This window comes from Alligator mississippiensis, chromosome 10, assembly GCF_030867095.1.
Source record: "Alligator mississippiensis isolate rAllMis1 chromosome 10, rAllMis1, whole genome shotgun sequence".
Classification (NCBI taxonomy): Eukaryota; Metazoa; Chordata; order Crocodylia; family Alligatoridae; genus Alligator; species Alligator mississippiensis.
Window position 1 is genome coordinate 22,916,863 of NC_081833.1, and position 27,844 is coordinate 22,944,706.

Below are 27,844 nucleotides of genomic sequence, written 5' to 3' on the forward strand. Positions count from 1 at the left end.
TCCAAGCAATCGGTTTTCCAGTATTTTCCAAAGGGTGCAAGCAGGTGTTTAAACATAGAAGTAAACTGGACATTTACAGATCCCTTGTTTGCAATGCAAGTGTGTCAGAGCTTGTGAAAGGAAACAAAAATGGTTTGGATCCCCACGGTAATCAGCATTCCTTAAACAGTTGTCCTGTATGCTGGCGATTCTGTTGCAGATCTGAATATGGTCCATGTGGTTCATTGATGAATCTTTCTTCCCTCCCCTTGAAATCAATTAGATAACAGGGGAATAAGGGAAGCAGAATTTAGCTCCATATGTTGGAACTTCACTCGTTACTTCTGTACCAACCATTACCTGCTTGGCTCGTTAGAGACGGAATGATGGACTTGTGGTAAATCCCAGCACTGGGAGTTGTGACCCGAGTTTCTGTTCCTATTTCTATTACTGACTTTTTGTGATACCACAGGCAGATCAATTAACCTTTCTGTCTGCCTCAGTTTCCCCATCTATAAAACAGATATAACACAGGAAGGCTGTGACACTTAATCTATTTGGCTAAAAGGCTCTAGAGAAAAGGCAGCTGTTGTAGTTAGTTTTCCTCCTTTTTAATTCTGTAGCAAGATGGACCCTAGATGCTTTTCACAGGGAGAAAGGAAAGTGAAGAGGGCTGTGGAAGTTAGAAATCTGTACAGCAGTTCCTTCCTTGCTCATGTAGAGCTCATAGACATTCATGGCAGTGTTCACAAGTGGTCAGTGAAAATCCGTTTCCATTAGCAGGTGTTCACCTGTTTCATTTCAGGAAAATGTGTGCATTGCTGACTGCGGGCTTGTCTGCATGTGGAGTCACTCTGTTCTAACATGGCTGTTTCATTCTTATTCCAGAATAAGCATGTCCTGTTGCTGTATAGCTTTTACCTGTTGAAAGGTTTTTCCTGGTCATTAGCTGCCATTTTCTTTCTTTTTTTACCTCCACCTACTGAGCTGATAACTGCAAACTGCTTTGTCTTTGCTTCCATTTCAAGTTAGTGAATATGTGTTCAAAACACATTTCCTTCGCCTTGTGAGGGCAAGGCTGAAAGTGCAATGACCTCTTGTGATTATGAGAAGTTCTCTGACCCTTCAAGGCTGCCAGGTTTCTCCACTATTCTGTTTCCATTTCACCTTCTGGCCTCCCCTCCAAGGCTTATGAATCTGCCTGTTATCTTAGTACCTGTTGTGGGCAATTCTGTCAGTGCAGCAGTCGGCACTGCAGGCACAGTGTGAGGCTGAGCTGTGTTGTCCTGCTTGGAGGTAAGTAGCTTCTGCTTCCTTTTTGCCAGTAGTTCCCAAGCTAGGGCTTGCAGTCCTGGGTGGGGTTGTGACATTTAGGAGTGGGGTTGTGAGCCTCACAGAGCCCCAAATACTTTGTGTCTGTGATTAACAGGGGTGGGGATTTACCTGGCCTTACCTGCTCTGCAGTAACTGTACCTCATAGTAAGTGAAACCTCAACTGGGTAAGAGCCCTGTCTCATTCATGGGTGAGCCACCCCAGGTTAGATCTCTCCCTGGGGTAATTCTGGGCACAGGGAGAGTTATCATGCAGAAGTGATGCAAATCCCTGCCTCCACTTAAGGCCAGGTGGATGATCGGTGCTAACTGTATATGGAGCTGTATAAAGTTATTTCCTCCTGTAAGTGGGGTTTCAACCAGAAGTTTGAGAATTGCTTCACTCAGCCTTGTTTAGCTCAAAAGCAATGCCTGCCTTCTGATGGGCAAGGTGGAGCACAGCAGGTCCTGGGAAATGTAGTGTGAACTGAATATTGATGGCTTGCATCATGCATATAGTTGTGATATACAGAGAGGACAGCCTGCAAAGATCTCCACAGCGCACAAAGGCTGACTCCTACTCCATGTAGTAATAATACCTATGAGTCACCAATTTGTCTGAAGTGCCTCACAGGTACTAATGAGTTACAACTCTTATGAGCTAGATAAATATTATTGCTTCTGTTGTACAGAAGGGAACACCAATGGCAAGGTGAAAAAAGGGTAATTTTTTAAACACTGATTAATTTAGGGTTCCCAGAATGTGACTCTTTGAGTCTGGCTTTCAGAGGTGCTGAGGTCCTGCAACTTCCATTGAGTTCAGCTGGAGATTTGAACATATTGCATTTCTGAAAGAGGTTTCCAGCTGAGTGCTGGACAATAGGGATCTGTCTGCAAATATAAGGTTACGAGGCTTGCCTGAAATAAGTCCATCACCAAGATGGAGATCAGAAATCCTGACTCCACAAAGCCTGCTCTACCAGTCCGAGCATGTGCATCATTAAACAATGAATTAGAACATGCCTTTGCGGGGGGGAGCACCAGTATATAAACCTGATTTATTGCCCTTATTGGAGCTGTCTTGCCCTCACCTTGCTCTCACTGCTTATGAGATCACCTCCTGTTGAAAAAGGAAATGAGGAAGGTGTGTCCTCCCCACAGAAGCACATTGAATTCAGAGTCCAGCCTATTTCTATTGGTCAGTCAGCTCCTTCCATCTGAAGATCTCCAGCAGTAACTAAAGTTTCACAGCACCTCTCTGAAGGTGGTAGGTTAAGTATCATTATCCTCAATAGCTGAGAAACTAGGGCATGGAGGTATTGTGGCTTGACCAGGGACACGGAGAGAGTCAGAATTGGACTTACCACCCAAATATTGTGACCTTTAGTCCTGGCTGTAACTGATAGGCTCTTCCACTTCTCTAGCTGTATAATCTCATTATCCATGGCTACATGATGCAGTTTTAAAGGTGAAGCTCTACATTCTGCCTGTTTGACCTGGAGATTAGCCTTTCTGAGACCAAGAGCCCAATCCTGCTCTCATCCAAACCAATAGGAAAACTCTCATATGAGAGTCCCTATGTTTTGATATCGTGGGGAGGGGGAAATCTCATGAGTCCTGGGCCACTGGTGCCTCTCGAGTCTGGGGGGGCACCAGTGGGGCATTACTGGCGTGGATCCCCTAGCGGCTGGTTGCCAAGCACACCGGCAGAGCCAAATTCAGGGGGGACACAAGCACTCTCCATGCCCCTCTACCAGCCAGAGCACTCACTGTCAGGAAGGGCACCAGCGCTCTTGTGGGGGGGGGGGGAGAGGGCACATGCCCCCTCATGCCTCCCTATATGTCACCTATGTCATGAGCGGAGAGTTAGGGAGCCTTCACCTTCTGGTTTGCGCTGGTTGGTGGCACTGCCTGCAGATGCCAAAAAGGATCACATTCCTGTGTCTGTCATGGAAACATGGATATTTTGGAGGGGAGGGAGACTAGCAGATTTTTGTCTCTGAAATAGTACCTCCCAGTTTGCTCAATGGTCTGTTCAGCCATCTGCTGGGGCAAAACTTCGCAGATGGCTTTTTGTGTTTCCAGGCATGTCTGTTTATCCAAATCACTAAGGAACTGATATGTATTTCATTGTATCTGGTAGAAGCCGAATAGAAGTCTGTTTAGGGGGATGTAAACCAATGAATCAAAGAGCTGCATTAATTGATGTAGCAGCCCTGGACCCTCTACAGCAAGCAAGGATGCTAACTGTATTGAGGTCAGTGGCTGTACTGCAAACACAACATACAGAGGGCTCTTTTGTTAAAATGTTTGTCCCCTAGTGCTGCCTTGTTTTGTTCTTTATTTCTTGTGGTGGGATTCAGACTTTTCTTACAGTCCCTGGGCTAAATTCTGTTCTCAGTTGAATGGTGTAAAACTGAAGTAGACTCATTGTCTTTTAAGTGTTACTCCAGATTTATACTGGTATAAATGACAGCAGCACTTGGCTCCCTATCTCTCTACCCTCCATATCAGAGTTACTGCATGTAAAACACTGGTAAAGATAGAGCCAAGATTAGGTTGGAACATAGAGTATCTAAGGCTCCACATGTCAAGTTTTTCAATGTGTTTGCCATCAGGGAAAAAGCAACATTTGCAAAGGTTATTTTCTTTAACAGCTTAAGAATAAAATAGGATCAGTGTTTTCAAAATAGCTTGTGTCCCACCAGTCGTACTCCATTTCAGCTTGTAACTCTCCAGAGGCATTAAATATAACCTGAATTCTGGATAGTTCATGTTCTCCGTTCTGTCTGAAACTTCAATAACATGTATTAAAAATAAAACATACAGAAGCACAAGAATTTGATCATGTTCTTGACAAAGCTGATAAAACCAGACCTAGCAGTGCACCTGGCTCATTCTTTCTGCTGCTCTGTATTAGCAGTGGTAGAAAATGCACAGATTTATTTTAGATTAAATTTGATATAGCCTGTTGCTTGCATCAGGGATTTTTTACACTATTTGTATGCAGTTCTCTGTTTCCCTAATCTTGTTGCACGAGATGAGAAGGATCAGGCCCTAACAGTGACAGAGTAGTGTAGCAGAGCTGGGGGCCAGATGTGGCAGGGTCTCCCCCTGGTGACCTCTCAGCTCTCCACCTCTGGGTCTTGGTTCTCTCCCTTCTTACTGACCTGTCATGCCTACTTTAAGAGAAAAAGGAGTTGGGGGGAGCTGCCCACATCCCAGGGTTTCGCTGGTCTGACCTACTCATCCACACAACTTTTCTGTACACATCGTCTCCCATTGGCTATCTGTGGCCTCCAACTTGCCCTCTAGCCATGCCCATGTCTTGCAGGTGTTAACAAGTGATCAGTTCAGCAGGCCCCTGGGACCCTTCTCCACCCTGCCAGGTATATAAGCTGCTAATCAGTCTCTGCCCTTCCCAATGCAAAGTTCAGCTATGGGTCCTTGGCCCTTGCCTCCATCCTCCTTGGGTTGTGGGCCTCTGGCCCTAATCTCCACCCCTCTTGGGACCACAGGTTCCTGACCCTGGCTTCACCTTATTCTGGTGCTGGTCCTCTGGCTCAGTCTCTTCCACACATCTCCTCACACTGGGCAGCCAGCACTGGCTCTCCCCCTCTCGGGGTATACTGTTGCTTGTGCCCCAGCCTTGACGGGCTCAAGCGTGACTGTGCCCCTGAGCACTATTGGGACCTCCTTCTCCCCTGATCAGTCCCAAACCTGGTCCACTAGTGCAACTCATAACAGAAAAGTTCAGCCCTTTGGCTATAATCAAAATCAGGCTGCATAAGGAAGTTCAGCTCACAGGCAACTCATAGTTCCTTAGTACTTTGCCTGTTGTGAGGTCTTGGATGGTTTCTCAGCCCAGGTGTAGTACTGAGCTCCCTCTTTGGCAGTGGAGCAGTTAGGATTTATGAGACAGTCTCCCAGTCATAGTCATCACAGGGAAGCTCCTTTCCTGGCAGGCTGCATAGACAGACTGCCTCCTGGTCTCAAGCCTGAGCTTATATAGGGCCTAGGTCCAACCTCTCCTTCTCTCAGCCACCACGTGTCTTTCTTTAGGCTAATTAGCTGGCCTTCAGAGCTGCTCCAAGCTGTGGGTGACATGAGCTAACTGCCCTGCTTCGCAGTACCTTGCAGTAGGCAGACCATATTCCTTCACCCGTCTCTGCCCTAATGGACTATTGCTGTGCTACTACTTCAGCAATAAGTACCTCTCCAGCCTAGGATCCAGGCAGCTTGTCCTTCTGCTACTCTTCAGCGAGCAGCCTAGTCCACCTGAACTCTTTCCCACTGCCAGCTCCTTCTCCCTAGTAACAGGGAGTCCCTGGCTTCCTGTTACAGTGGGTTTAAAAACAGTCCTTTGGGATTGTGTTATAAGGGTCAAGATACTTGTAACACTTATATCATACTACAGGCACTTAAAACGTGGGAGTCTGCACCTTAACGCTTGTTAAGTGGCCCCTGAGTATCTCAAAGTTACACCACTTCAGGTGAGGGTTAGCTCTGGGTCATGCTACCTAGCTCATATTAGGGCAACTGCAGTCTGCTCCACAGAGATGAAACGAGCAATTTTCAGTCCTCTAGCAGTCCCTCCACATCCACAGCAAGGATAGGGTCCAGGTGTCCTACTCCTAGCCATGCCCCTGCTTGCCAGCCCTGTAGTGGCAAGTCAGAGCTGTGAAGGCAAGAAACCCTTAACGTATGTTTCCTCACAACATGTTGTAACTTTAATGCTGCTTAACACTCCATAGATTTAGTGTGGTCTCAATGAAACATGTAACTTCACCCTCTAGATGGGAATTCCAAACAAAAGGAAAATCCAAGTAGAACTTAATGGAAAAGTTCCAAATAAAAGGAAAGGAGATTTTAGAAGCCATTTCAGTTCATCCTGAGTAGGCAGTTCACTGATGTGCTGTTGCCTGACTGCATGTGTACCTAGCAGGTTAGTGGCTTGATCTTTCAGTACACTTCTGCAAAAAGGGCCAGAGACTCTTCAGGCCCTCTTGATCTCTTCTCCTGTTTGTCAGAGCCCATGCTGGCTATGTGAATGCTGGCTACTTTGGGACTCTTTTAGGGATGCAGTTTTTAAGCCCAAGGCTCTTAGGAAATTCCTAGTGATATAATTACCCAAATTTTAAGATAGCTTGCTTCAAATGCCTTCAGTAATCCTTTAAGAGATTGTAAGATTATTGCAGGAATTTACAGGAAAGAAAGAGCTCTATCTTTGCGAGAGTGCTGTCAGTGTCATTGTGTCATTTTGGCCCTCATCCTCATTTACCTTAAGAGAACATCCTGAGAGACAGTGACATAAAGGATAGAGCCTTAGACTGGGACACGGCAGACCAGCGTTCTTTTCCTGGCTCTGCTTCTCGGTAATTGGTGGCCTTTGTCAAATCATTTTACTCTTCCTTAGCCTCAGTTTCCCCTTCTGTAAAATGCAAACATGATATTCATCATATAAATGCTTCGGATGAAAAGTGACTTTGGAGGGGTGGATGAAAATTTTACTTTGCCTTTGCTTCTCATAGTCATAGTAGCCATAATCAGCTTGTAAAATGAAATGAGATATTTCCCAGTGGGACTGTTAATGGCTGTTATTTGGGAGAAAAAAATAAATCTCCGGATCTCCTCTTCCACTGCCTTTCAACCCAGCCACTCCCCCACCAGTTAATAATGGTATCACTGTGAATATGATTATAGGTTCCTTGAGTCAGGCACCTCATTTTTCCATTTAGATCCTCAAAGCCATCCGTGCAGCAATGAAACTATTAAAGACGTGTCCAAGTCTGAGTTTTTCATGGGTGGTAAAGATGTTATGAAAAAAAATCTGTCTGGGGAATGTTGACTTACAGGGCAAGGTGGTATAAGCAAGATATGGCATGACTTTCCCTGAGGTGCCAACTTGCTTGGATCCTACTTGATTGCCTGTTTGTGAATCTGAGCAAGATTTTCAGAGGCAACTAATGATTTGGGGGTACTTTTCAAAAATCAGGCTTATAATGCGTGAGATAAAAGATTGGGGTGTCAGGGTACTCCCAGAGATGCACCCCAGATTTCTGGAAGCTTATTGGACCCCCACTCTGCTGAATGGGTATGCCCAGGTCATTAATTTGCCCAGAAATCACTATTTACCACAGGCCTATTGATAAAATAATAGAGAAACAAAAGGATTTGTTATAAGGAAGAACAAATGGTTAAAAAAGAAAAGATGATCAAATGGTTTGGCAACAGTGTATGGCAAAACAAAACTGATAAAATCCTTGCTGTGTGTTCAGACTACCACCTAGCCCTCATAAAAATTCCTGTGCAAATCTTCTGGGGTCCATGTCCCCTCAGTCACAGCTAGCTCCCTCAACCAGGGGCCTCCATTCCCGCTCCCCTTCATAGGAAGCCCCCTCTCACCACCCCCGAATGGTGACTGGCTCCAGAACATTTCATGCAGCCTCCCACTCACCTTCCTTCAGGGGAGCTGGAGAATCCACTCGACTGTTTCTGCCTGTGGATCTGTGACAATATGTGAGGAGCAAAATTGCTTGCAAATTTGAAAATGTTGGTTTCCAGTTTTCCTGTGCAAATCATAGGGTATATGGACAGAATGAGCTTTAGAGTCTTTTCAGGGCAGATCATGCAATGCCCATGCTGGTATAGATGCGATCATTAGTAGTTTCTCGTGTTTGCCATTATTAATCCATGTTTGCATGTAGTGGTGGAGGGACAGAGAATGAATTCCTTATTTCTAGTCATGCTGTGTTTCAAACCCATTCTGCTGGCTGTGAGTTTAGCTGCAAGTTCTTTAATCCTTTACACCTGGCAATAGGTACGTGTAGTTTGGAGTTGAATATAAAATGTATTGATATAAAAATTCTACACAAATACTTCCCATACCCTTGATACTAGCTTCTCCCTGCCTGCATTGTGGTCAACCATTGCTTCCTGGTCAAAGAGCCCCTAAGAAAGCAACCACTGTTCTGCGCAGGGCAGTCTATACTAGGAAGGGAAGAGAAGGAAGCAGGATAATTTATACCTATGATTCAGGAGAGGGCTTTAACCACTGAGCTTTGGGATTTTTAAGTGGAGGAAAGCTCTTAAAAGGTGACAGCTGATGATGCCAAGTTTTGCTCTGGGGACTCTCTTGTTCTGCAGTCAAATACTCTACTATGGAGCTCCACCTCTTCCAGTGCGGAGAGGGGAGGCCTGGCTAGCGTGCAGTCTATCCCATGGAGCCCCATGATGAATGTTCAGTGTTTTAATGTAACAGTGTGTTTTGGCTTCCCTTGTCCTTAAATGAAAGGGAATTAAATGGCCCATGAAGAAGGATAAATGGAAGGGCAGGGAGTGGAAAGCACTCTTGGGACTCTTTCTAGGTGGTCAAGACAAGATTGAAGATGTTGGGTAGTGCTTACAAGCTTAATGCCCACAGTTGGGCACTTGCAGCCTCTACCAGGTGCTTAAGTACCTGTCTTGATTCCAGAAATGCTGAGTATCCCCAACTGCTTTTGAATTAAGTGGAGGCTTCTAGGTGCTCAGCATCCCTGAAAGTCAAACTGCACTTACCCAAAACTCCAGATTCAGGCATCATCACCATGACTTTCAAAGGTGACCAAGTATACTTGATGCTTTCATTTTTGGAGGCCAGCACAGACATGTTTTTAAAAAGGTCTGATTTCCATAGCAGGGTGGCTTAGCTGCATCGCTACTTGCTTTTGAAAATGTGGGCCCACAGGGTTTGAGTCTCTCCAGCTTCACTAGCAGAAGCCAGGAGTTGGAGGGCTCAGAAACCTGAAACGCTGCCCTGTACAGGATGCTACACATGGAGGAACAGATGTCCTTTTTACCGTGTTTGGTGTCCCCAGATTCATTGCAAAGAGGAATCTGGAGGAGCTGGGATGATCCCTGTGTTCTTGCCTAACTCTGTAAGCCAGCATCAGCTGGGCTTTGGCAGGTGAGTGGGAGAGGCTGTATAAGAGGGGAGAGGCAGCCATGTTAGCTCAGCTTGTGTGCAAGGGTCACTTGCTTTGCTGGAGGCAGCGAGCACTATATCCTTGGGTGGAGCAGAGTGAAATCAGCCAACCAACACTGTTCTCACTGTCTTGTGTTTTCTTTCCTTCCTCCTCTTCCCTTGCCCACCTTGTGCCTGCAGGACCACATTCCAGTGCCCTACCAGCCAGACTCCAGCAGCAATCCCTCCTCAACGACCTCCTCCACGCCCTCCTCGCCAGCCCCACCGTTACCGCCTAGTGCAACTCCACCATCTCCCCTCCACCCCTCTCCACAATGTACGCGGCAGCAGAAGCAATTCAACTTGCCAGGTACCTTGCTTGTGTTCCTGGGTGAGGTCCTGGGGGAGCTTTTCATAAAAATCTCTGTACCTAGGGTAGTTATCCTTTAATCACACAAAGCTGGCCAAGTTCCATGTCTGTGGGGGAATCCCTCCATGAAGGGCTGGGTCAGGTCCTCTGACTCATGCTATACAGGAGGGTTCCTGTATAGCATGAGTCAGAAGACCTGACCCAGCCCTTCAGATTAGATGATCAGAATGGCTCCTTCTGGACTAAATATCAATTAGTCCAATCTGTCTACCACCTTGCCCCGCTTCAGTTCTCCCTCCAGTGTTCCTTTGAGATGCACAAATACCTGCAGTACAGCAGAAAGTTCAGTGAAGTTTTGTTCCAGGGGAAGGCACCTGCCTGGAGGGCAATGCTCTTAACTGCAAGATGTACAGGGCACATTCAGAAAAATCTAGACTTCCTCCACCAACCTCCCCTGCTTGACTCAAGGTATCTTAGCTGTACTCGAGCATGGTAGATCCCTCCATGGATATAATGGTTCCTTTTTCCTGTGCGCCCGTCCCCACCACCTATGCTTTTAGTGAAATGGCTAGCGGTATTGATATCTGTATTTTTGCTGTTAAATACCAGAGTTAACTTCTCTTTTACATGGATAGAGGCCATTTCCCCTCATATCTGAATTATTCTTTTGGGTTGCATGAATTATGTTTGTGCTTATTATGTTTCTTCGGTAGAAGCCAAAGACCTGCCAAGGAGTCAGGCCTTTGGATGATCAGGGTGTAAAAGGGTCATGAAAGGATGACAGGGCCATTGCCAAGAAACTAAATGCATTCTTTTCATTTGTCTTCACTGTGGAAAATGTTGGGGAAACTCTATCACCAGATCCTCTCCTCTCTAGGGATAAGTCAGTGGAACTGACTCAAATTAAAGCTTCAGTACACGAGGTTGTAGAAGAAATTGATAAACTAAACAGTAGCAAATCACCAGAACCTGATGGCATTCACCCTAGGGTCCTGAAGGAGCTTAGATTGGAAATTGCTGAACTCCTAACTGTAATATGCAACCTATCACTCAAAACAGCAGCAGAGGCCTGGAAGGTTGCCAGTGTGACTCCCATATTTTAAAAGGGCTCTAAAGGGGATACAAGGAACTACAGGCCAGCAAGCCTAACTTTTATTCCTGGAAAACTGGTAGAAACAATAATAAAAAAATAATTATTTGGCACATGCATGAATGAGACTTACTGGGGAGGAATCAACATGGCTTTGTCAAAGGGAAATCATGCCCCACCAACTTACTAGAGTTCTTTGAGGGTGTCAGTAAGCAGGCAGATCAGGGTGATCCAGTTGACATAGTATATTTGGACTTCCAAAAAGCCTTTAACAAGGTCCCCCATGAGAGTCTCTTAACTAAGTTAGATAGTCATAGGATTAAAGGCAGTGTCTACTTGCAAAGAGTGAGTATAAATGGTCAGTTTTTAGGATGGAAAGAAGTAAGCAGCAGGGCTCCCAGGGATCTGTGTTGGGACCAGTGCTATTTAACATATTCATAAATGATCTGGGAAAGGGGGTGAGTAGCAAGGTGGCCAAATTTGTCGATTACACAAATTATTCAAAGTGCAAAACACCAGTGCAGACTGTAAAGAACTACAGAAAGATTTGGCATGATTGAGCTGATGGGCATCTAACTGGCAGGTGCAATTAACTGTGTAAAGTGATGTACCTGGGCAATAATAACCCAAACTATATATGAGCTTCCAGTGTGACACTGTAGTTGTTAATAGAGCCAATAGGATACTGGGATGCACTAACCGATGTGTCATGAGCAGGGCTAAAGAAGTGGTATTTCTTCTCTATTCAATGCTGGTGAGACCCCAGCTGGAGTACTGCGTCCAGCTCTGGGTGCCACACTTCCAAAAAAGCATAGAGAATCTTGAAAGGGTCCAGAGAAGACCCACAAGGATTTATAAGGGCCTGGAGGACAGACCTTATGGGGAAAGACCAAAGGATCTGGGACTGTTCGTCCTGGGGAAGAGAAGACTGAGGGGGGACTTGGTGGCCATCTATAAGCATGTAAGGGGTGAATATCAGGAGCTGGGAGAAAAGCTGTTCACTAGGGCTCCCCAGAAAGAGGACAAGGAGCAATGGCCATAAACTGTTAGAAGATGGTTTCAGGTTTACTTCTTTATAGTAAGGGTGACCAGAATCTGGAGTATACTTCCCAAGGACGTGGTACAGTCCCCAACCTTTGGAAGTCTTCAGGAGGAGACTGGACAGACACCTTGCTGGGATTATTTGAGTCTATTGAGTCATTGAGTCTCAGCAGTATTCCTGCCCAGAGCAGGGGCTCAATGATTTGGACTCAGTGATCTTTTGAGGTCCCTTCCAGCCCTTACTTTCCATGATCTATGATTCTATAGCTACACTGTGATGGGTTCTACTTTAGCTGTTACCACACAGGCAAGAGATCTGGGAGTTATTGTGGACAGTTTGCTAAGAACATCAGCTCTGTGCTTAGCAGCTGTCAAAAAGGCAAACAAAATGTTAGGGATTATTAAGAAGGGGATTGTAAACAAAACTGAAAGTATCATTATGCCCCTTTATAAATCCATGCTGCATCCATACTTTAAATACTGTACTCAGTTGTGGTTCCCACACCTCAGAAAGAATTTAGAAGTAGAGAAGATACAGAGAAGGGCAATAAGGATGAAAAGGAGTATGAAGGGGCTTCTACATGAGGAAAGACTAAAGAGGCTAGGCCAATTCAGTTAAGAAAAGAGACACTTGAGGGGGGACATATAAGGGTTTACAAACTACTAAATGGCAAAGAGAAAGTAAATAGGGATTTATTATTTGCTCTCACAATGCAAGAACTAAGGGTCACAAGATGAAACTAGTAGGTAGTAAGTTTAAAACTAACAAAAATAAGTTTTTTTCACACAACATGTAATTAAAAAAACTCATTGCCACCAGAAATTGTAGAAGCTGACAACCTAGAGATTCAAAAAGGAACTGGACAAGTTCTTGAAGGAAAAGTGAATCAGTAGCTACTGAGCATGGGTGTTAGGGAAACAGCCTCTGAAGCAGAACTTTGTAGACCTTAAGTGCTGGAGACTGCAAGTGAGAGAGGAACAGTGGAAAAAGCCCTGGTCATATCCAGTTGACTCCCTTTTGGCATCCGTTCTCTGCCACTCTGAGACACAGGATACTGGACAAGATGGACTTATGGACTGACCCAGTAAATGGCAGTTCTTACGTTCTTATGCTCATTCCCATTTTGATGATTTTCTTTACATCCATAAAGGCAAGATGTTTGGGGGTTTGTTTGGCTTGGGTTTTTTTTTTTTTTGTTCATTTGTTTGCTTGCTTTTAACGAAAGCTTGGATTCTGATGTAAAAGTTGGCCAACTCCAGAAGAAGTTAGCTATTAGCTAGCCACCACAGCCTGGCCCAGTTCCTAGATCATGAGGAGCATCATCTCTAGGGACTGAAATTCTCCCTATCCCCTCTCATCTTTCATGTAGTTTAGACTCCATGGCCCAATCAATGTTTGTCCACTTGGGTGATATCAGTGTGTTTGTCCATAGCAATTCTGGCATCATGGAAACCTGTTAAGCAAGGGCAATGGTGATCTGTTTGTTTAAGAGAACTAAACAGCCCTCCAGCAATGGCTTTCACTTCATTGTAGGCTTTTACTTGCATTCAGCTTGTGCTGTAACTAATCCAGTGGCCTGGAAGACTGGTTGATGGCTTTTGAGCCTCAGCTGGACGGTCATGAATAGAGGAGCACCTTTGTTTCCTTTATGACTATGTAAAATCAGGCCATGGTATGGCAGAGGATGGGGAGGGCTTTTGTAAAGAAACCAGGCCTTACCCCTTCAGCCTCGCTGTTTTTGATGTGTTCCCTTTGATTCTGCCCCCTCATCTTGAATGATCTTTAAGGAACGAGAGATGGGGTGATAGCATCAGGGTGGTCATGCTCACCAAAGAGGTAACAAATGTTGCCAAAAGGTGGGCAAGGCAGACCCACCTGTTGGCAGCAGCAGAAATCTCTCATCTCCAAGCTGTCTGAGTTTCCTCCTCCACACAGTCTGTGGATCACATCTCACAGGAAATTCACGTGTGGTTGGAGATCCTTGTGAACAGACGACCGAAGGAAGCAGTGAAGACATTTAAAGTACTTCTGGGAACCACATGGTAGGCTGGTGGTCTTGTAGAGACTTGCCTAGGGAAGGAGTGACTAAGGAAACACACTGAATTGTGGAACTTATCTAATATAGTAGTCACATATCTCACACCCTAATGAATTTCTCTGGTCTAAAGCAGATAAATCAAAACTTCTGAATTTCATAAAAAGCCCATTAGTGGCTCCTTTTGCACTGAATGCCAATGAAATGGCTGGGCAGCATTTTTAGATTATGTGCATGTGTGTGTGAAGTTTAATAATTGAATTAAGTCTCCTGACTGCCCAGTGAGATAAGCATACTCCATTTAATTTATCCCTGGTTGTGCAGATGGGGAAACTGAGGAAAAAACATTGAACAGCCAGCTAGAAGCAGCTACATTTGCTTAAGGAGCCATCTGCAGAATGGAGATTTAACACCTAGTCCCAGGCTCAGTCCCTCCAGACCATACATGCAGTCTTAAAGTGAGAAACCAAAAGTGTTGGGCAAGACAGGGGTGTGGGAGAGATAAACTGACTACACCCAGTGTGGAGGCTCCTGCTTGAGTTCCTGGGCTGAAGCAATTTCCTCTAGGTACAAAGGACCCTGGTTTACCTCTGGCTCTGTGGCTTTTAATAGAGTTCTTCAGTGGCTTTAATCAAGTCCTAGTGCTCAGTAAGTGGGAGGTGACTGCACACCTTGAAGTGTCCTTCTGGGATAAATGTTAGCTACCAAGAAACCACAAATGGTTCTTTGCAGTATGTTAAATTCATGGAGACAAGGGAAAGTAGGACTGTAGCTGGGAAATGTGGGTGTTCTTCGCAGTTTTCTCACTGACTTGCTATGTGATTCAGGCAGGTGACTTCACTCTTCTGCCTCAGTCTTCCCATCTATATTGTGAAGATAGTACTGTTCCTCTTGTTAAGTGCTTTGATGTCTTTGGATGTAGAAAGCCAGAAAAGTGTTGTTATCTCATAGGACATTTAAGGTTAATACCATCTAGCTGTACTTACTTAGGGTCTGGACAGAGAACACATTCACATGCTGGGTTTTGGACCAGACAGATAAGCACACAGTAAATGGCTATTACAAAACCCTGTTACTAGGTGGCAGGTGAACAGGTAAATAGCTTGTTTACTTCGAGTGAACTGCTACCCTGGGATAAACTGCAGATGGATAATACCTACTTCAGTGGAGTTTCACCCCTGGTTCTTTCAGAGCTAATTCTACACCTTGTTGTAGGGGTTTACATAGTTTTGCTACTCCAGTGCTTCCCAAACGTTTCCTCAGCACGGCCCCTCACTCCCAACCCACAGCCCCCCACCCGTGCTACCCCATCCACGGATGTTGCAACCCCATTTGGGGTCACAACCCACAATTTGAGAACTGCTACGCTATTCCTTCTTGGCACCTGTGAAAAGTCTGTTTATACGGGTGCAAGTGTGTTCTCTGTCCGGGCCATATCTACCCACTTGGAGCAAATGTAATCCTTCATGGAAACCTAGATGGGAGCTTACCAGCATACGCCTTGAATCATACAGCTGCTTCCTTATCAAGGAGAAGCTTTATGGATTGGGTATAGGGTGCTCTCAAAGGAATAAAGCTGGGGCTAACCAAGCAGCTGTGTTAGCTTTGGTTATCCCACGCCCTCATCTCATTGCCTCCCCTTTTGGAAATGGACTTTTCATGTGGCTACCCCTTCCCTTTGGTACTGGCCCTGTTCCCCCAAGGATCAGAAGGTGAGGCTTCATTAAAAATCTTGTTTTTAGTGCTTGCCCCTCTGGCTAGCTAAGACCAACAGGGTCTTGCATCCCCAAACTACTTCCCAGAATGTGTTTGCTTGCACTGCTGCATGCTTGCTGTGTGGGATAGGAGCCTGGCTGTGCCCAACCTCCGAAAAGGGTAAGATGCGTGAGTCACCATGATTGAATCATCTAAGTTCCTTCCAATGAGTTAATTAGACAAATTGTCTGGCATTTACAGCATGACCTCTGGATCTCCATGGCAGGCTGTTCTCACTGTTCTTACAAAGAAGGAAGAGACCTAGCTAAGAAACATCAAGCTCCCAGTTGTTCCCTGCATAGAAACTCAAAGCAAGGGGCACTTTCTGCTTGAATGTGGTTGACTGTTATGGCAAATACAAGTTAAGTGATACCATGCAGTGCTTTCTTTAGAGCAGGCACTTCATCCCACCCTCATTGCACTGAGGATCTTTTGGATTTCAGCCTTCTGCAGAGGTTTTAGAGAGGGGCAGGGAGGCTTGAAATGCAGCTTTTTCTCCTCTGTGATTCCAGGTTGATCCCCATTCAGAGGAAAGCAGTTTATGTCATAAACCTGAGAGACAATCACAGCTGTGAGATGTGAGCTTAAAATTTAATGACAGAGCCAAATCTTAGCAGGTGCAAATCAGCATAGCTCTGTTGGCTTCAGTAATCCTAGTAAGAGCAGCTCCCAGGAGCTTTGCTGCCTGTCTTCATTTTTGGCCTGTGCTCATCAGCTTCAATATAGGGTGGGGGTGATGCTGTACCCTGTTGTAATAACTGTCCTGATCCCACTGCAGTTATACTTTCTACTCACAGGAGGTTACAGTGTGTGTTCTGCCTCTTTGAAAAGCCTCAACTTATCACTTATCACAGCTCAGCCATATAGATGGGTGCTGGCCCGCTGACCTATTTGCTATAATGATTGTTACTTTTGTTGTGTGCCATCAATAGACGTTGCCTTTGTTCAGGCCCAAAGTATACACACCCTGTCCTGAAGAGCTTTCGGGATAATTACCAGAAGAGGGAAGGAGGGAGTGACTGATATAGACTGTGTATTATGTATAACATAATCATTTGATGCCTCCTTGGGTCTTTAGAAAAGAAAATATCTTTGAGAGAGAAATGCAAAACTCTAGAACTCTTGGTTCAGAGATGATACCTTTTTAACTTTTATTAGACCAACTAGGAGAGAGTTATTCATGAGGAGGATTCATGGCCTGTGGGATGGCAGGGTTAGATGCTTATTCCAGTCTCTTGTTTCCAGTCTCTTGTTCCCTGGATAAAGGGAGCCTAAAATCTCTGTAATGTGAGACAAGGAGGTTTGCAGGGCTTAAAGCCTGTTTAACACATCTGTTTATGCTACAGGTCTGATATTAGTGCTCACCTTCCAGCTTCTTTCTTTTCCCTTTCCAGCTTCCCATTACTACAAATACAAGCAGCAGTTCATTTTCCCAGGTAAGTCATTTCAGAGGGATCATAATCATGTGCCATATAGTAGTGAATGCAGTTACTACTTTTTGATTTAGCCTAATGAAAACCATGTGCACCTGGGGTTGATGGGGTAGTAGGTGGGATCTTCTCTCTGCTGACTTTTGAGGGGAAGGGTTTATGGAAAGCTCTCCTATAATGGTTTAACTAAATCATTTAGGATGAAATTCCCCCTTGTGCACAAGATGAGCTGAATGCCTGTGTATTGTTTGGGTCCTTCAAGATAGGCCTGTAGGTTGCAAGTGATGCTTAGGTTGTGGGCTGGTTTTTAGCTCTCAAGTCAATCTCATTATATAGAATTTAATTTATCCAATTGTTTGCAGTGTCTTTCTTGTACTCTGTCTAGTAGTTTTTTCTGAGGTTGTCCTTAAAGACAGGACATTTCTCTGGGGAGGTGAGATTTTCTAGTTGAGGGAGAGAAAGGAAAATGCCTTATAGCTATATTTGAGAGGACTGAGGTGTTTGTAGAGTGGGAGGGTTTATCCTTGGCCACATCTAGGATCCATGGAAGGAAGTTTGGGGAACCATGGAGATGAGAAAAAGGGTTTTTTTAAGGTTAAATCAATTCCTAGGTGCTGCTTGGCAGCTGAGCAATTTGGCATAGAGAGAAGCATAGAGATGACTTTCAAGATGAGAGGCTGTGAGCCATTCTCCAGCCAGAGGAGATGAGCTGAAACTTGCCATGGGCAAGACATGGCAGCAGAAGCAGGTGCTATGCACTGTTTGAACATCTGTGTCTTGTCTATGGCTGTGATGGTGAAAGGTGAACATCATATTAAACCAGGGCAGCCTATGCTGGCTAAAGCAATACCTCATTTGCTTGCTATACCTGAACTAAAGGAGCTAGAAGCAGTTTCTCAGGGTCTTGTGTTCATCCTCATGTCTCCCACACACTCTCACAGTGCCAGCTGCCTTGGTCTTTGTGGATCAAGTTTGCTGCCAGCTATGGCCCAGTGCAGCCCATACTGGACTTTTACTCTGTGCTGCCTCAAGGGGCCAGCTTTGAAACAGAGCAGCAAAAGTCACCTGGCCTGATTCTCCACCCCATTATTCATGTGTGATTCTGCAGACTCAATTGGGGCTGCTCCTCAGGGAGTGTAAGGAGCGTGTTGTCCAGGGACTTGGGTTAGGTTAGAGTAGGACAAACTTCAGGACAACAGTGGGCCTTTTACTGTGAGTAAACTGAGCTTGTGGTAGCTCTCTGCCTGCAATGTGTCTTCGTCCCAGTTTTCATACTGAACTCTCTTGTTTTCAGATGTTGTGCCTGAGACACCAACCCGTGCACCCCAAGTGGTTCTTCATCCAGTGAATTCTAATCCAATGTAAGTGAGTCTCTTTTCTTTTCACTTTCCCAATCCCTTTATGTTTGCTACTTCCTCCTCCCCCACCTTGTCAGGAGTGTCTGCAAGAAAACCTAAGGAACCTTCCTTACTTGTGTGACTGTCAGCTGCCAGTGCACCTTGTGCAAGCATTATTTGTGGAAATGGCAGTCCTGTATATTTTGGTAAATGGCCTCTCTTGCATCCTTCAGAGCCCTTTTAGGACCTGAATTCCAGGTGGTATTAGTTGTCTGTTCATCAGCATTAGTAATGCTGGTGATTGGTGGGTGATTGGGGAACAGACCCAGGCACCCATTTTGAGGGTCTGGAAGAATGGCAGCCACTACTGCTGCCAACCTAGTTGCCACAGGGCTGCAGCCAGCTTAACCACTGCCACTGAGAGAATAGACTGTGGTTGTTATTCCTCTGATCAGTAGCCCTGCAAGTGAAGGGAGTATCTGGCTTCTGTCTGGCACATGCCAGTAACATGGCCACCTGGGACTGGGTGCAGTAAGGAGGGAGTCACTTATATGTGGGCTCATAGGTGTTACAGTAATACAAATTATAGGTGCCCGAACAAAAACAACAACAATGACAAAACAAGGAGGAGTGTTTCCCTTACCTCATTTTGGAAATGGCTTCACTGTTTTGACTGAAAGTTTCCGAAAAACATTCAGTTGGAGGCAAACAACCAACATAGGCAAGTTCACCCTGAATGGTCAAGTATTTTCAAAGTTATAGGCAACTGAAAATATCATTTTACGGTAGAAAGAGTCGGGTAACCTTAATTACAGGCAGCACTAATAGATCCACCTGTAATGTTTATTTTAAGTTCCATAAAGTTTGCAGTAAGTGTCTAAATTACTCCTGAAACTTGGTTTATAATTGGCAGCTAAGAAAAGCTCTCCCCAGTAGCTTTGGTTTTTCCTTTTACTTGTGTCTGCTTTCTCTGTTCAGTTCCACGTTCACTAAGATCTTCCCGGTGAATGCTCTGATCTGTGATACATTAGCAGCACCCAGCAGCGATGTTACATATCAGGAGCTGTTGCAGATCCTTTTTATAAACTCCACTTTTCAGGGATTATATAACCCAGAAATTTGGCAGATAAGATCTCAGTCCAGACAGAAATGTAGTTTCTATCGGGATCGCCCACACTTTTCTAAATACATTGGCAACCTGTCAGGGGGTCTAAAGGACCTCATATAAAGCCAAGTGAGCCAATTGGAATGACAAAAACAGAGCAGCCATTCCCATGGGTTACTGGCACCACAATAAATATTGTCATGTTGGGTATGTCAGGGCCTGTTTCTGAGCCAAATGTGACATTAATATATCCCTTGCAGCCCAGGCCATTTTAGCAGAAATAGGGTTCTTACAACCATAATCTCTTGCATGGTTAGACCTGCCTGGAGATTGTGTACAGCTTGCACTCCCAAATTTTTAACAGCATTCCTGTTAGAGGAGTTTTGAGGTAAGATATGTTTGGGTCTGCAGTATATGTATAAAGCTTTGAGTCAGACTATAGTTTCACTTATTCCAGCAAAAAAGCTAAATAACTCCATTGATTTCACTGAAGTTGCTCTGAATTTATCACTAGTATAATTGAAAAGCACTGACTTGAATTTAGAAGCAGAATTGAATTCATACACTTGACAGATAAGTATTAATAATATTATGAGAGACAAGATTAAGGAAACTGCTTTTCCTTATACTTGCATCTATACCTGGTATAATGGATAGAAGTAATGTGGTTGTTCTTAGTCAAGAATTAGCTAAAGACTTCATCAGCTGAGATTTTTTTGTGCCAGTTAAACTATCAGAACCTGATCTTCTCATTTAAACTGGAATAAAAAAGCAACAGATAGAAGATGCCTGAATCCCTGAACCAGTGTGACGTTGCCCAGCCACCTGGAGAATTACATCTATGAGAATCAAAGGCGAAGCTGTACTGGTGTAAAGTACAGTAATACCTGTTTACTGTGTCAGCTACCATAGGATAGCCTCACATCTGTCTGTTTTGATCCTGATGTAACTTATGTAGGTATGGTGAAGCACTGTAGATTATACCAGAGTTTGTCCAGGGGCACACGAGTGCAGTGACTCCAGATTTATACCATCTACATGACAAGAGGGCCAATTCTTGTCTTCCATTTTTTCCTCATAACACCTCCCTGCATTAGACCTGCATTGCAACATATTCTCAACACCTGGTTCAGGATTTCTTAGGCCCATTTATACTGCCCTACTAATGCAAAGCAATTTGACAGGTAAATATGAATCAGGCTTCTGAAATATAAAACACCTGCAGTGGAAGAGAGAGGATTTTCTAAAGAACAGAGTGCACAGGGAGATGACAACGTAGTCTCATCTCTGAATGTAAACTGATACAGCAATCTGTGCTAGAGGACTCGGGGTGATTAACTGACAATACATAATGTACAAGGGAAAAATTGAATCAGAAACGGCACGTAATTAACTAAGCTTAAGCTGAGCAGTGTGCAACAATGGTTTGCATAAGAAAGTCATTTAATGCTTTATAGCATTCTAATAGCAACTAAATTGAATGAGCAGGACTGGGTCACAGCATTTGGATGCATCTGGGGCTGTGCTAAAGCAATGCTTCCTCTCCTACCCTCAAAACTCTCCATTATTTCCACTTTCAGCGCTGTAGTTCTTTTATACTACTAACTATTCAGGCTGTTATTGGACATATTCCACTATGAATTGCTTTACTATTAACAGTAAAGGATCCCATTGTTTTGGTTGTTGTAGAAATGTGGTCCTTGCCGTTAAGTGGTTATGATCCTAAAAAATGCCTCTGCTGAGCCAAATCTTGAAAACGTACATTGGAATTTACTCAATCCTTATTCAGGCAAGCTCCTCCTAGAATCAATGGGAATTGACTTGTGTAAGGTTAAGGTTAATGTGACCAAGGAGTGCAGATTTGGCTTAAGGCTTATAATAATGTAACTGTAATAATAATAATGTAATACCTGGGACCCCTCTGCCTGGCAGCTCTGCCTAGCTACTGCTTTGAGTTTTTCATTGATCCATGAATCATCTGAGTCCAATGCCAAAGTCCAGGCCCAGGTCCTAGGGAGGAAGCATCATTAAAGATATATAAATTGGGCTCTACAATAGGTTCCATAGATACAGAAAAAGTATTTCCAACAATATAAGGACATATCTGTGTCTTTGTCCTGCTTGCTTACTACAATGAAGAGCTTATGTTCCAGCTATACCGGAAGCCTTTATGGGGCCACAGGCATTCTAAAATTGACTATCAAAAAATACTTTTTCCCCATGTCAGATAGATGGGTTTCATCTCAACTCTTCCTAGCTTTCCTGTGAAGGGGCAGCTTTAGTTATATAATCTTTAGCTATATAATCTTGTATGGTTGAAATTCAGAGTTTGGGCTGGAACTTTCCTAAAAGGTAGGAGCTATCAGGAGGTGGGTGGGAGATATGAGGTTCACTGAAGCCTATCTGTGAAATTGTTGTGTCACCAAATAAAGTTGAGACTGATGTTTCTGGCTGCTATTTTCTTTTGCTTTGGTAGAGGCTGATCATGAGGGAAGCAGGACGTGACACCCATGTCACAGTGCAGCCGTTCTGTACGTCGTATGTTCTGTATGTCACTTTGTTTTCACACTGTGGTAATTTTTTGTAACAGCCTTGAAGGAAATCCATTACTTCAAATTGAAGTGGAGCCAACATCAGAGGTAAGAAACTCACCGTAACAATGTAGGCTTTTTATTTTCTTCACAGAATAAAAGAAAACCTTGATGAGTTGAAGTTCGTTAAACAGGACCCTGCCATGGCCTAGTGCTTTGGCATTTTGTCACCTTTATGATCCATATTTCTTGTGAAAGACAATTATATAGAACTAGCTGGTTTCAATATTGTGCTTAATGGACCATTATATTATATACGTATCAGCATGCAGTTCACAGAAGTAGGCATAAAATGTGCATCTTCACTGTGATATTTAATTGAATTAATGAATGGTCCTGATCCTGCTTCCAGTTAGGTTGGTTTTAATGGTTTTAAAACCACTTTTCCTTGCCAGAGGGGAGTCAGGTTTGGAAGGTCAGTCACTGGTATCTTAAGCTCTGGGTGGTACATCTACAGTGCAGTCACTCTGTGACTGTATTTCTTAGTGATGTATCTGAGTTTGAAGAGTTTGGGGAACAGGACCATAGCAGTGTAGCTACAAAAGGACAAAAGATCAGCATGGGATGCTAAAAGTACCTGAGAAGTTGGGGAAATATTTGGATGGTTAGCCCAGGCTGAGCTCTGTGCTCCATGTTGCTATGCTTATGCTGCTGTAGTCCCCAGATCAGCTAATTTAAATCAGTCTTGGGTTATGTCTTCATAAGATGCAGTCACAGCAGTGACTGAGTTATAGAGATACAGACAGTTGTGGAAGCTTTTGATAGCATATTAGTGGAAAGGCGGCTGTCATGTCTGTGTAAAGGTGGAAGGCCAGGCAGCAAATGTGTTACAGAAGGGGTGTCAAACTAACCCCATACTTTGGGGTATATCCAGACTGTGGGGCTCCTTGCAGGCTGGGTCCATGGTGGCAGCCACAACAGTGTCAAAGGTCATAACCACAGCACCTGCAGTAACTGTGGCAGAACAGTGGGGCAAATGGCTGCAAGCCAAGTAGCTGCAGGGCAAGTAGGGTTACGTCAGCTCAGCCCTTGCTCACCCCCTTGCAGTTGACTGCCCAGTCCCCAGGGGCACCAGATTCTATGAAGTTCATGCCCACTGTTAGCCACACCCAAACTCCCTGACCCACCAGTAGTCCAGCAGCTTGGATGGGGTGGCTATATTTGTGACACCCCCTTGTTGCAGTAATGGGACAGCAAATAGTCTTCTATCCACCACTACAGTCCGCTATAGTCTTCTGTACACCACTACAGAAAGCATATAAACATATTGGAGAAAGTCCAGTGGAGGGTAATGAAAATGGTTAGGGGGTTGGGGCACATGACTTATGGGGAGAGGCTAAGGGAACTGGGCTTACTCAGTCTGGAAAAGAGAAGACTGAGAGGGGATTTAATAGCAGCTTTCAACTACCTGAAGGGTGGTTCCAAAGAGGATGGAGCTAAACTGTTCTCAGTGGTGAGAGATGACAGAACAAGGAGCAATGGTCTCATGTTGCAGCAAGGGAAGTTTAGGTTAGATATTAGGAAAAACTTTCTCATTCAGAGGGTAGTAAAACACTGGAACAGGTTACACAGTGAGGGATTGTGGACTCTCCATCCTTGGAGGTTTTTAAGACAAAGCCCTGGGTGGGATGATCTAGTTGGGGATGATCCTGCCTTGAGCAGGTGAATTGAACTAGATGACCTCCTGAGTTCCTTTCCAACCCTAATTTTCTATGATTCTTTAGTAAAATAACATAGATACAACCTGAAATACATTTCTGTCATTTCCCTAATAGTTTGTACATTCCTGAGTCTACCTATTTCAGCTTTATACTGCTGTACCCATTGCTGTAGTTTCTGAGCATCTTCCACTTGGAAGCAGTAGTGATAGCAGTTGTGGACTTCATGTTTGGCTTTAAGTCTATCGGTCCCCTGCATGTATCCAGGATAGTAATGTGTTTGTCTGCCAGAGCTCATTGAATACCATGAAAAATTATTCATTGAGTAAATTGTCAATGAACAATGGCAAGATTCACAATATAATGTGTGAATAATCAGCTCAAATATCTGTCTGCCCTAATAAATGTGTGTCTCTATTTGATCTTTTAGCTGTTCATTCATCCTGGGGATTTTTTGTGTGTGGGCCAGTTTGTTTTTGTTTATACTGGTGCAAATCCAGTCCAATAATGTATGTATATTTCCAAATACTCTATGTGAAAGTAATTATGCGTATATGGGGAGCGGGACGCGGTCACTCAAGGTTATCTGGAAGTTAGTAAAACAGTGCACATTCCATGAAGAACTAATTCATCGTAGTTCTGAATGAGTTTGAATCTGCTGAGCTCTGGGGACTGCTGTAATAGTTGAGAATCTCAGTGAAGAGTGGCTAAATTTTTTATGACGTCAGAAAAAAATATTTAACTAAAATATACTGTTGTTTTTCAACCTTTTGCCTTTAGCATCTGGTTTTCAAGTTTCCATGGTATCTTGGTGCAAATATAATTTATTTCAGTTCTTCTGTTCCTGAGCCTCATCGTTCAGTTTACCTGAATCCACACAATTACAAACTAACTTCCAATTACTGTCCATGTACTCATGTTTAGGGTTATTTCAGTGCCCAAGTAGAGAGTGGAGCTTTGGCAGACTTTAATTCATGCCAACTTTCTGGCCTCAGTCTGTTCCATTTTAATCCTAATCCGCAACTCCCTTGCTCAGAGCATCTTCCAAGAAGTGATGCTACAGCACTAGCTAATCCCCCTCTCAGCCGAGCCTCATTTCCAGTTCTCCTGCCATCTGGTTAATAGAGCAGCACTGGCAGTTTGGTCTTTTCCAAATCTGCCATCTGATCTCTTCCAAATCAGCCATCTGCCATCTAACTAAAGGAGGGAGGAATGGGGGTGTAGAACGGGGAAGAGACAGGGGTGGGGTTTTGACCATGCCTGGGTCTCGGAAACACTCTCACTGGCAAAGAGAAGGTCTGTGAGAAGTGGGCAGGCAGCTTTGTGCGTAACCATTGTGTTGGTGGGAAAAGCTCCACCTGGTTTTATAGTGTGTTCCATGCACCAGCAGTGGAAGCAAATGTTCCTTTTCTACCCCACTTCCTTGCACATGCCAAGGAATGCAAGCAAGATACATTTGTCTCCCTGCAGAATGAGGATGGGAATGAGGAGGCCCAGGAGTCTGAGGATGAGTTTGAGGAAATGAATCTCTCTCTCCTCTCCGCTCGCAACTTCCCACGCAAGGCCAGCCAGACCAGCATCTTTCTCCAGGAGTGGGACATCCCCTTTGAGCAGCTGGAGATTGGAGAACTGATAGGCAAAGGGCGCTTTGGCCAGGTGTTCCATGGACGTTGGCATGGTGAGGTGGCCATCCGCCTCATTGACATTGAGAGGGACAACGAAGACCAGCTGAAGGCCTTCAAGCGGGAAGTGATGGCCTACCGACAGACGCGGCATGAGAATGTGGTGCTCTTCATGGGGGCCTGCATGAGCCCTCCTCACCTTGCCATCATCACCAGGTAAGTCATGAGCTTTTTTGTCATGCAGAGGAACTGCTGCTAATTAGGGTACTGCAACTTACAGACTACTCAGAGTTACCTAGGAGGCTGGGGCATATGACTTCTGAGGAGAGGCTGAGGGAGCTGGGTATTTAGTTTGGAAAAGAGAAGACTGGGGACAGGATTTAATAGTAGCCTTTAGTTACCTGCAGGGTGATTACAAAGAGGATGGAGCTGGACTGTTCTCAGTGGTGGTAGATAACAGAACAAGGAGCCATGGGCTCAAGTTGCAGCACGGGAAGTTTAGGTTAGATATTAGGAAAAAACCTTCTGATTAGGAGGGTAGTAAAACACTAGAACAAGTTACACAGCAAGGGGTTGTGAACTCTCCAGACTTGGAGATTTTAAGATCCTGCTGCACAAAGCCTTGGGTGGGATGATCTAGTTGGGGATGGTTCTGCTTTGTGCAGGGAAATTGGACTAGATGACCTCCTGAGGTCCCTTACAACCCTAATTTTCTATGCTGGTCAAGAATATGCTTTGGCATACTAGATAAAAGTCAGTGCACTTGGAAACTATGTGCAACTGGCTGACAGTTGGGGTGCCCAAAACCAGAGCCTTTTAAGCACCAGCTGAGACGCACTTTTCTGACTTGGGAGTCAGTCACAGAGTTAGGGACTGATCCTAATAACACTGAAATCAATGGCTAAATTCCCATTGATCTCCCCAAAAGGATCTAGCCCTCAGTAAATTATGCCTCTCTATATATATATTTCTTTAGGGGCACACCTCAATGGTGTGCATTTGAGTAGAGAGGTAGAGAGAAGCAGCAACCCCACAGGATGGAGGGTGGAAGAAGGGCTGGCCTGCATTTTTTTGGTGCTCCCTGCAAGAAATGGTTTTGGGGCCCGCTGCCCTGAAGAAGCCGGTTGCGGGGGGCGGAGGGGTTGGCGAGCGGCTGAAGAAGTCGGCGGCAGAGGTGGGGGGTGGTGAGCAGCTGAAGAAGCCACCTCCGGCATCAGGGAGGGAGTGGTGGTGAGTGGCCAGACACAAGGGCCCCCGCCTGCGGCTGCAGGTTTCGCAGTATAGGGTGGGCTGGCCCTGGGTGGAAATGATGCTTTTGGTTTGACAATTCTCTTTTCCCCACCCCAAAATATCTTGCTTTAGAAAGATGCTGTCTCTTACCAAAGTATTCAGCATGCCTCCATTCTGCCTTGGTAACAGGATATTCTTTACTTTGCATGATTAATACTGCACAGGTGTGGACTAGCCCTTGTAAACTCTCCAGTGTAATAAGTAGGACTATACTGATTGGTGCCATGCAACCCTCTCAGAGTTTGATCATGACACAAGAATACTTTTGGTTTGAATGAGAAGTAGCATAACCCTTTGTGTGCATGTGTGGGGGAGAAATGGGTGAGGTTCTGCTGAGGACTTTAACCAGTAGAAGTGCAGCGGGTGGAATGGCTGGAATATCCACTTGTCTTGTGTGTAACTGGGTGCCAATGATTTCTGAAAATGAGTTTGAGTGGTGTTTATGTGCTGGGAATGTGTCTAATTATGTAAGCCAGCTGGATACATGGCTGTTTTCTACTGTGTAAGGACAACAGACTGCCTACAGGTTTCACAAATAACTTGGTGGTGTGCTGTGCTGTGAAATATTCTCAGGCATCTGAAGGCCCAATGAGTTATAAGTGCTACGTGATCAATTGTGTAAGGACCAGTCACACAGCGTGCTGGTTGGAGTCTCCATTCCTCATGGATCCCAAGGGTCTGCTGTGTTCATAAATAGGGGTCTACTTAAATTCTGGGGGACTTATCAATTTTCGTGGGTTGATTGCTGGCTAAAGTTCTCATTTTGTGGCAGCCCTTGGTGCTGATTGGTGGAGAGGCTCCATCCCTTAGTGCTGATTGGTGGAGAGGCCCCAGGGAGAGGAAGGATAGGAGTGTGGCCATCATTTCGATGGCTGACTGCCCTTTGTGCCCTGCCCCTTGTGCAGCTCTGCCCTTCAGTGCTGATTGGCAAAGAGGTCCCAGGGGGAGGAAGCGCAAGGGGGCGGCTGCTATCTGGCTGGCTGGCTGCTGTTTGTGCAGCCCCACCCCTCAGCACAGATTGGCAAAAAGGCTCGGGAGGGGGCGGAGGAAGGAGGACAGGGGGGCAGCAGCTATCTTGTCTGCTGCCATTTGTGTTGCTCAGCCAGCCAGCATCATCCCCTTCTGGCACCAAGGACCACTGGATCCCAGTGGGGAGCCAGAGTTTTATTTTTATTAAGGTTCTTTTTTGTTGATTTTGCAGATTTTGTGGACCATCCCAGATTTTACAGTTTGTGTGAAATCTGTAAAACTACAAATTAAGTAGGTCCCTATTTATAAATCACCTTT

The 27,844-nt window shown here is 44.8% G+C and overlaps 1 protein-coding gene across 3 annotated transcripts in view; it reads left to right on the plus strand.

The window, feature by feature from the left end:
- KSR2 (kinase suppressor of ras 2) overlaps positions 1–27,844 on the plus strand; it is a 317,481-nt gene that overhangs the window by 185,097 nt on the left and 104,540 nt on the right. For all 3 annotated transcript variants that reach the window (XM_059713555.1, XM_059713556.1, XM_059713557.1), the window contains exons 11-15: positions 9,434–9,602; positions 16,919–16,960; positions 18,249–18,315; positions 21,987–22,035; positions 25,116–25,483. In XM_059713555.1, the coding sequence (XP_059569538.1) occupies positions 9,434–9,602; positions 16,919–16,960; positions 18,249–18,315; positions 21,987–22,035; positions 25,116–25,483 (695 nt within the window). The remainder of the gene's footprint in view (positions 1–9,433; positions 9,603–16,918; positions 16,961–18,248; positions 18,316–21,986; positions 22,036–25,115; positions 25,484–27,844) is intronic.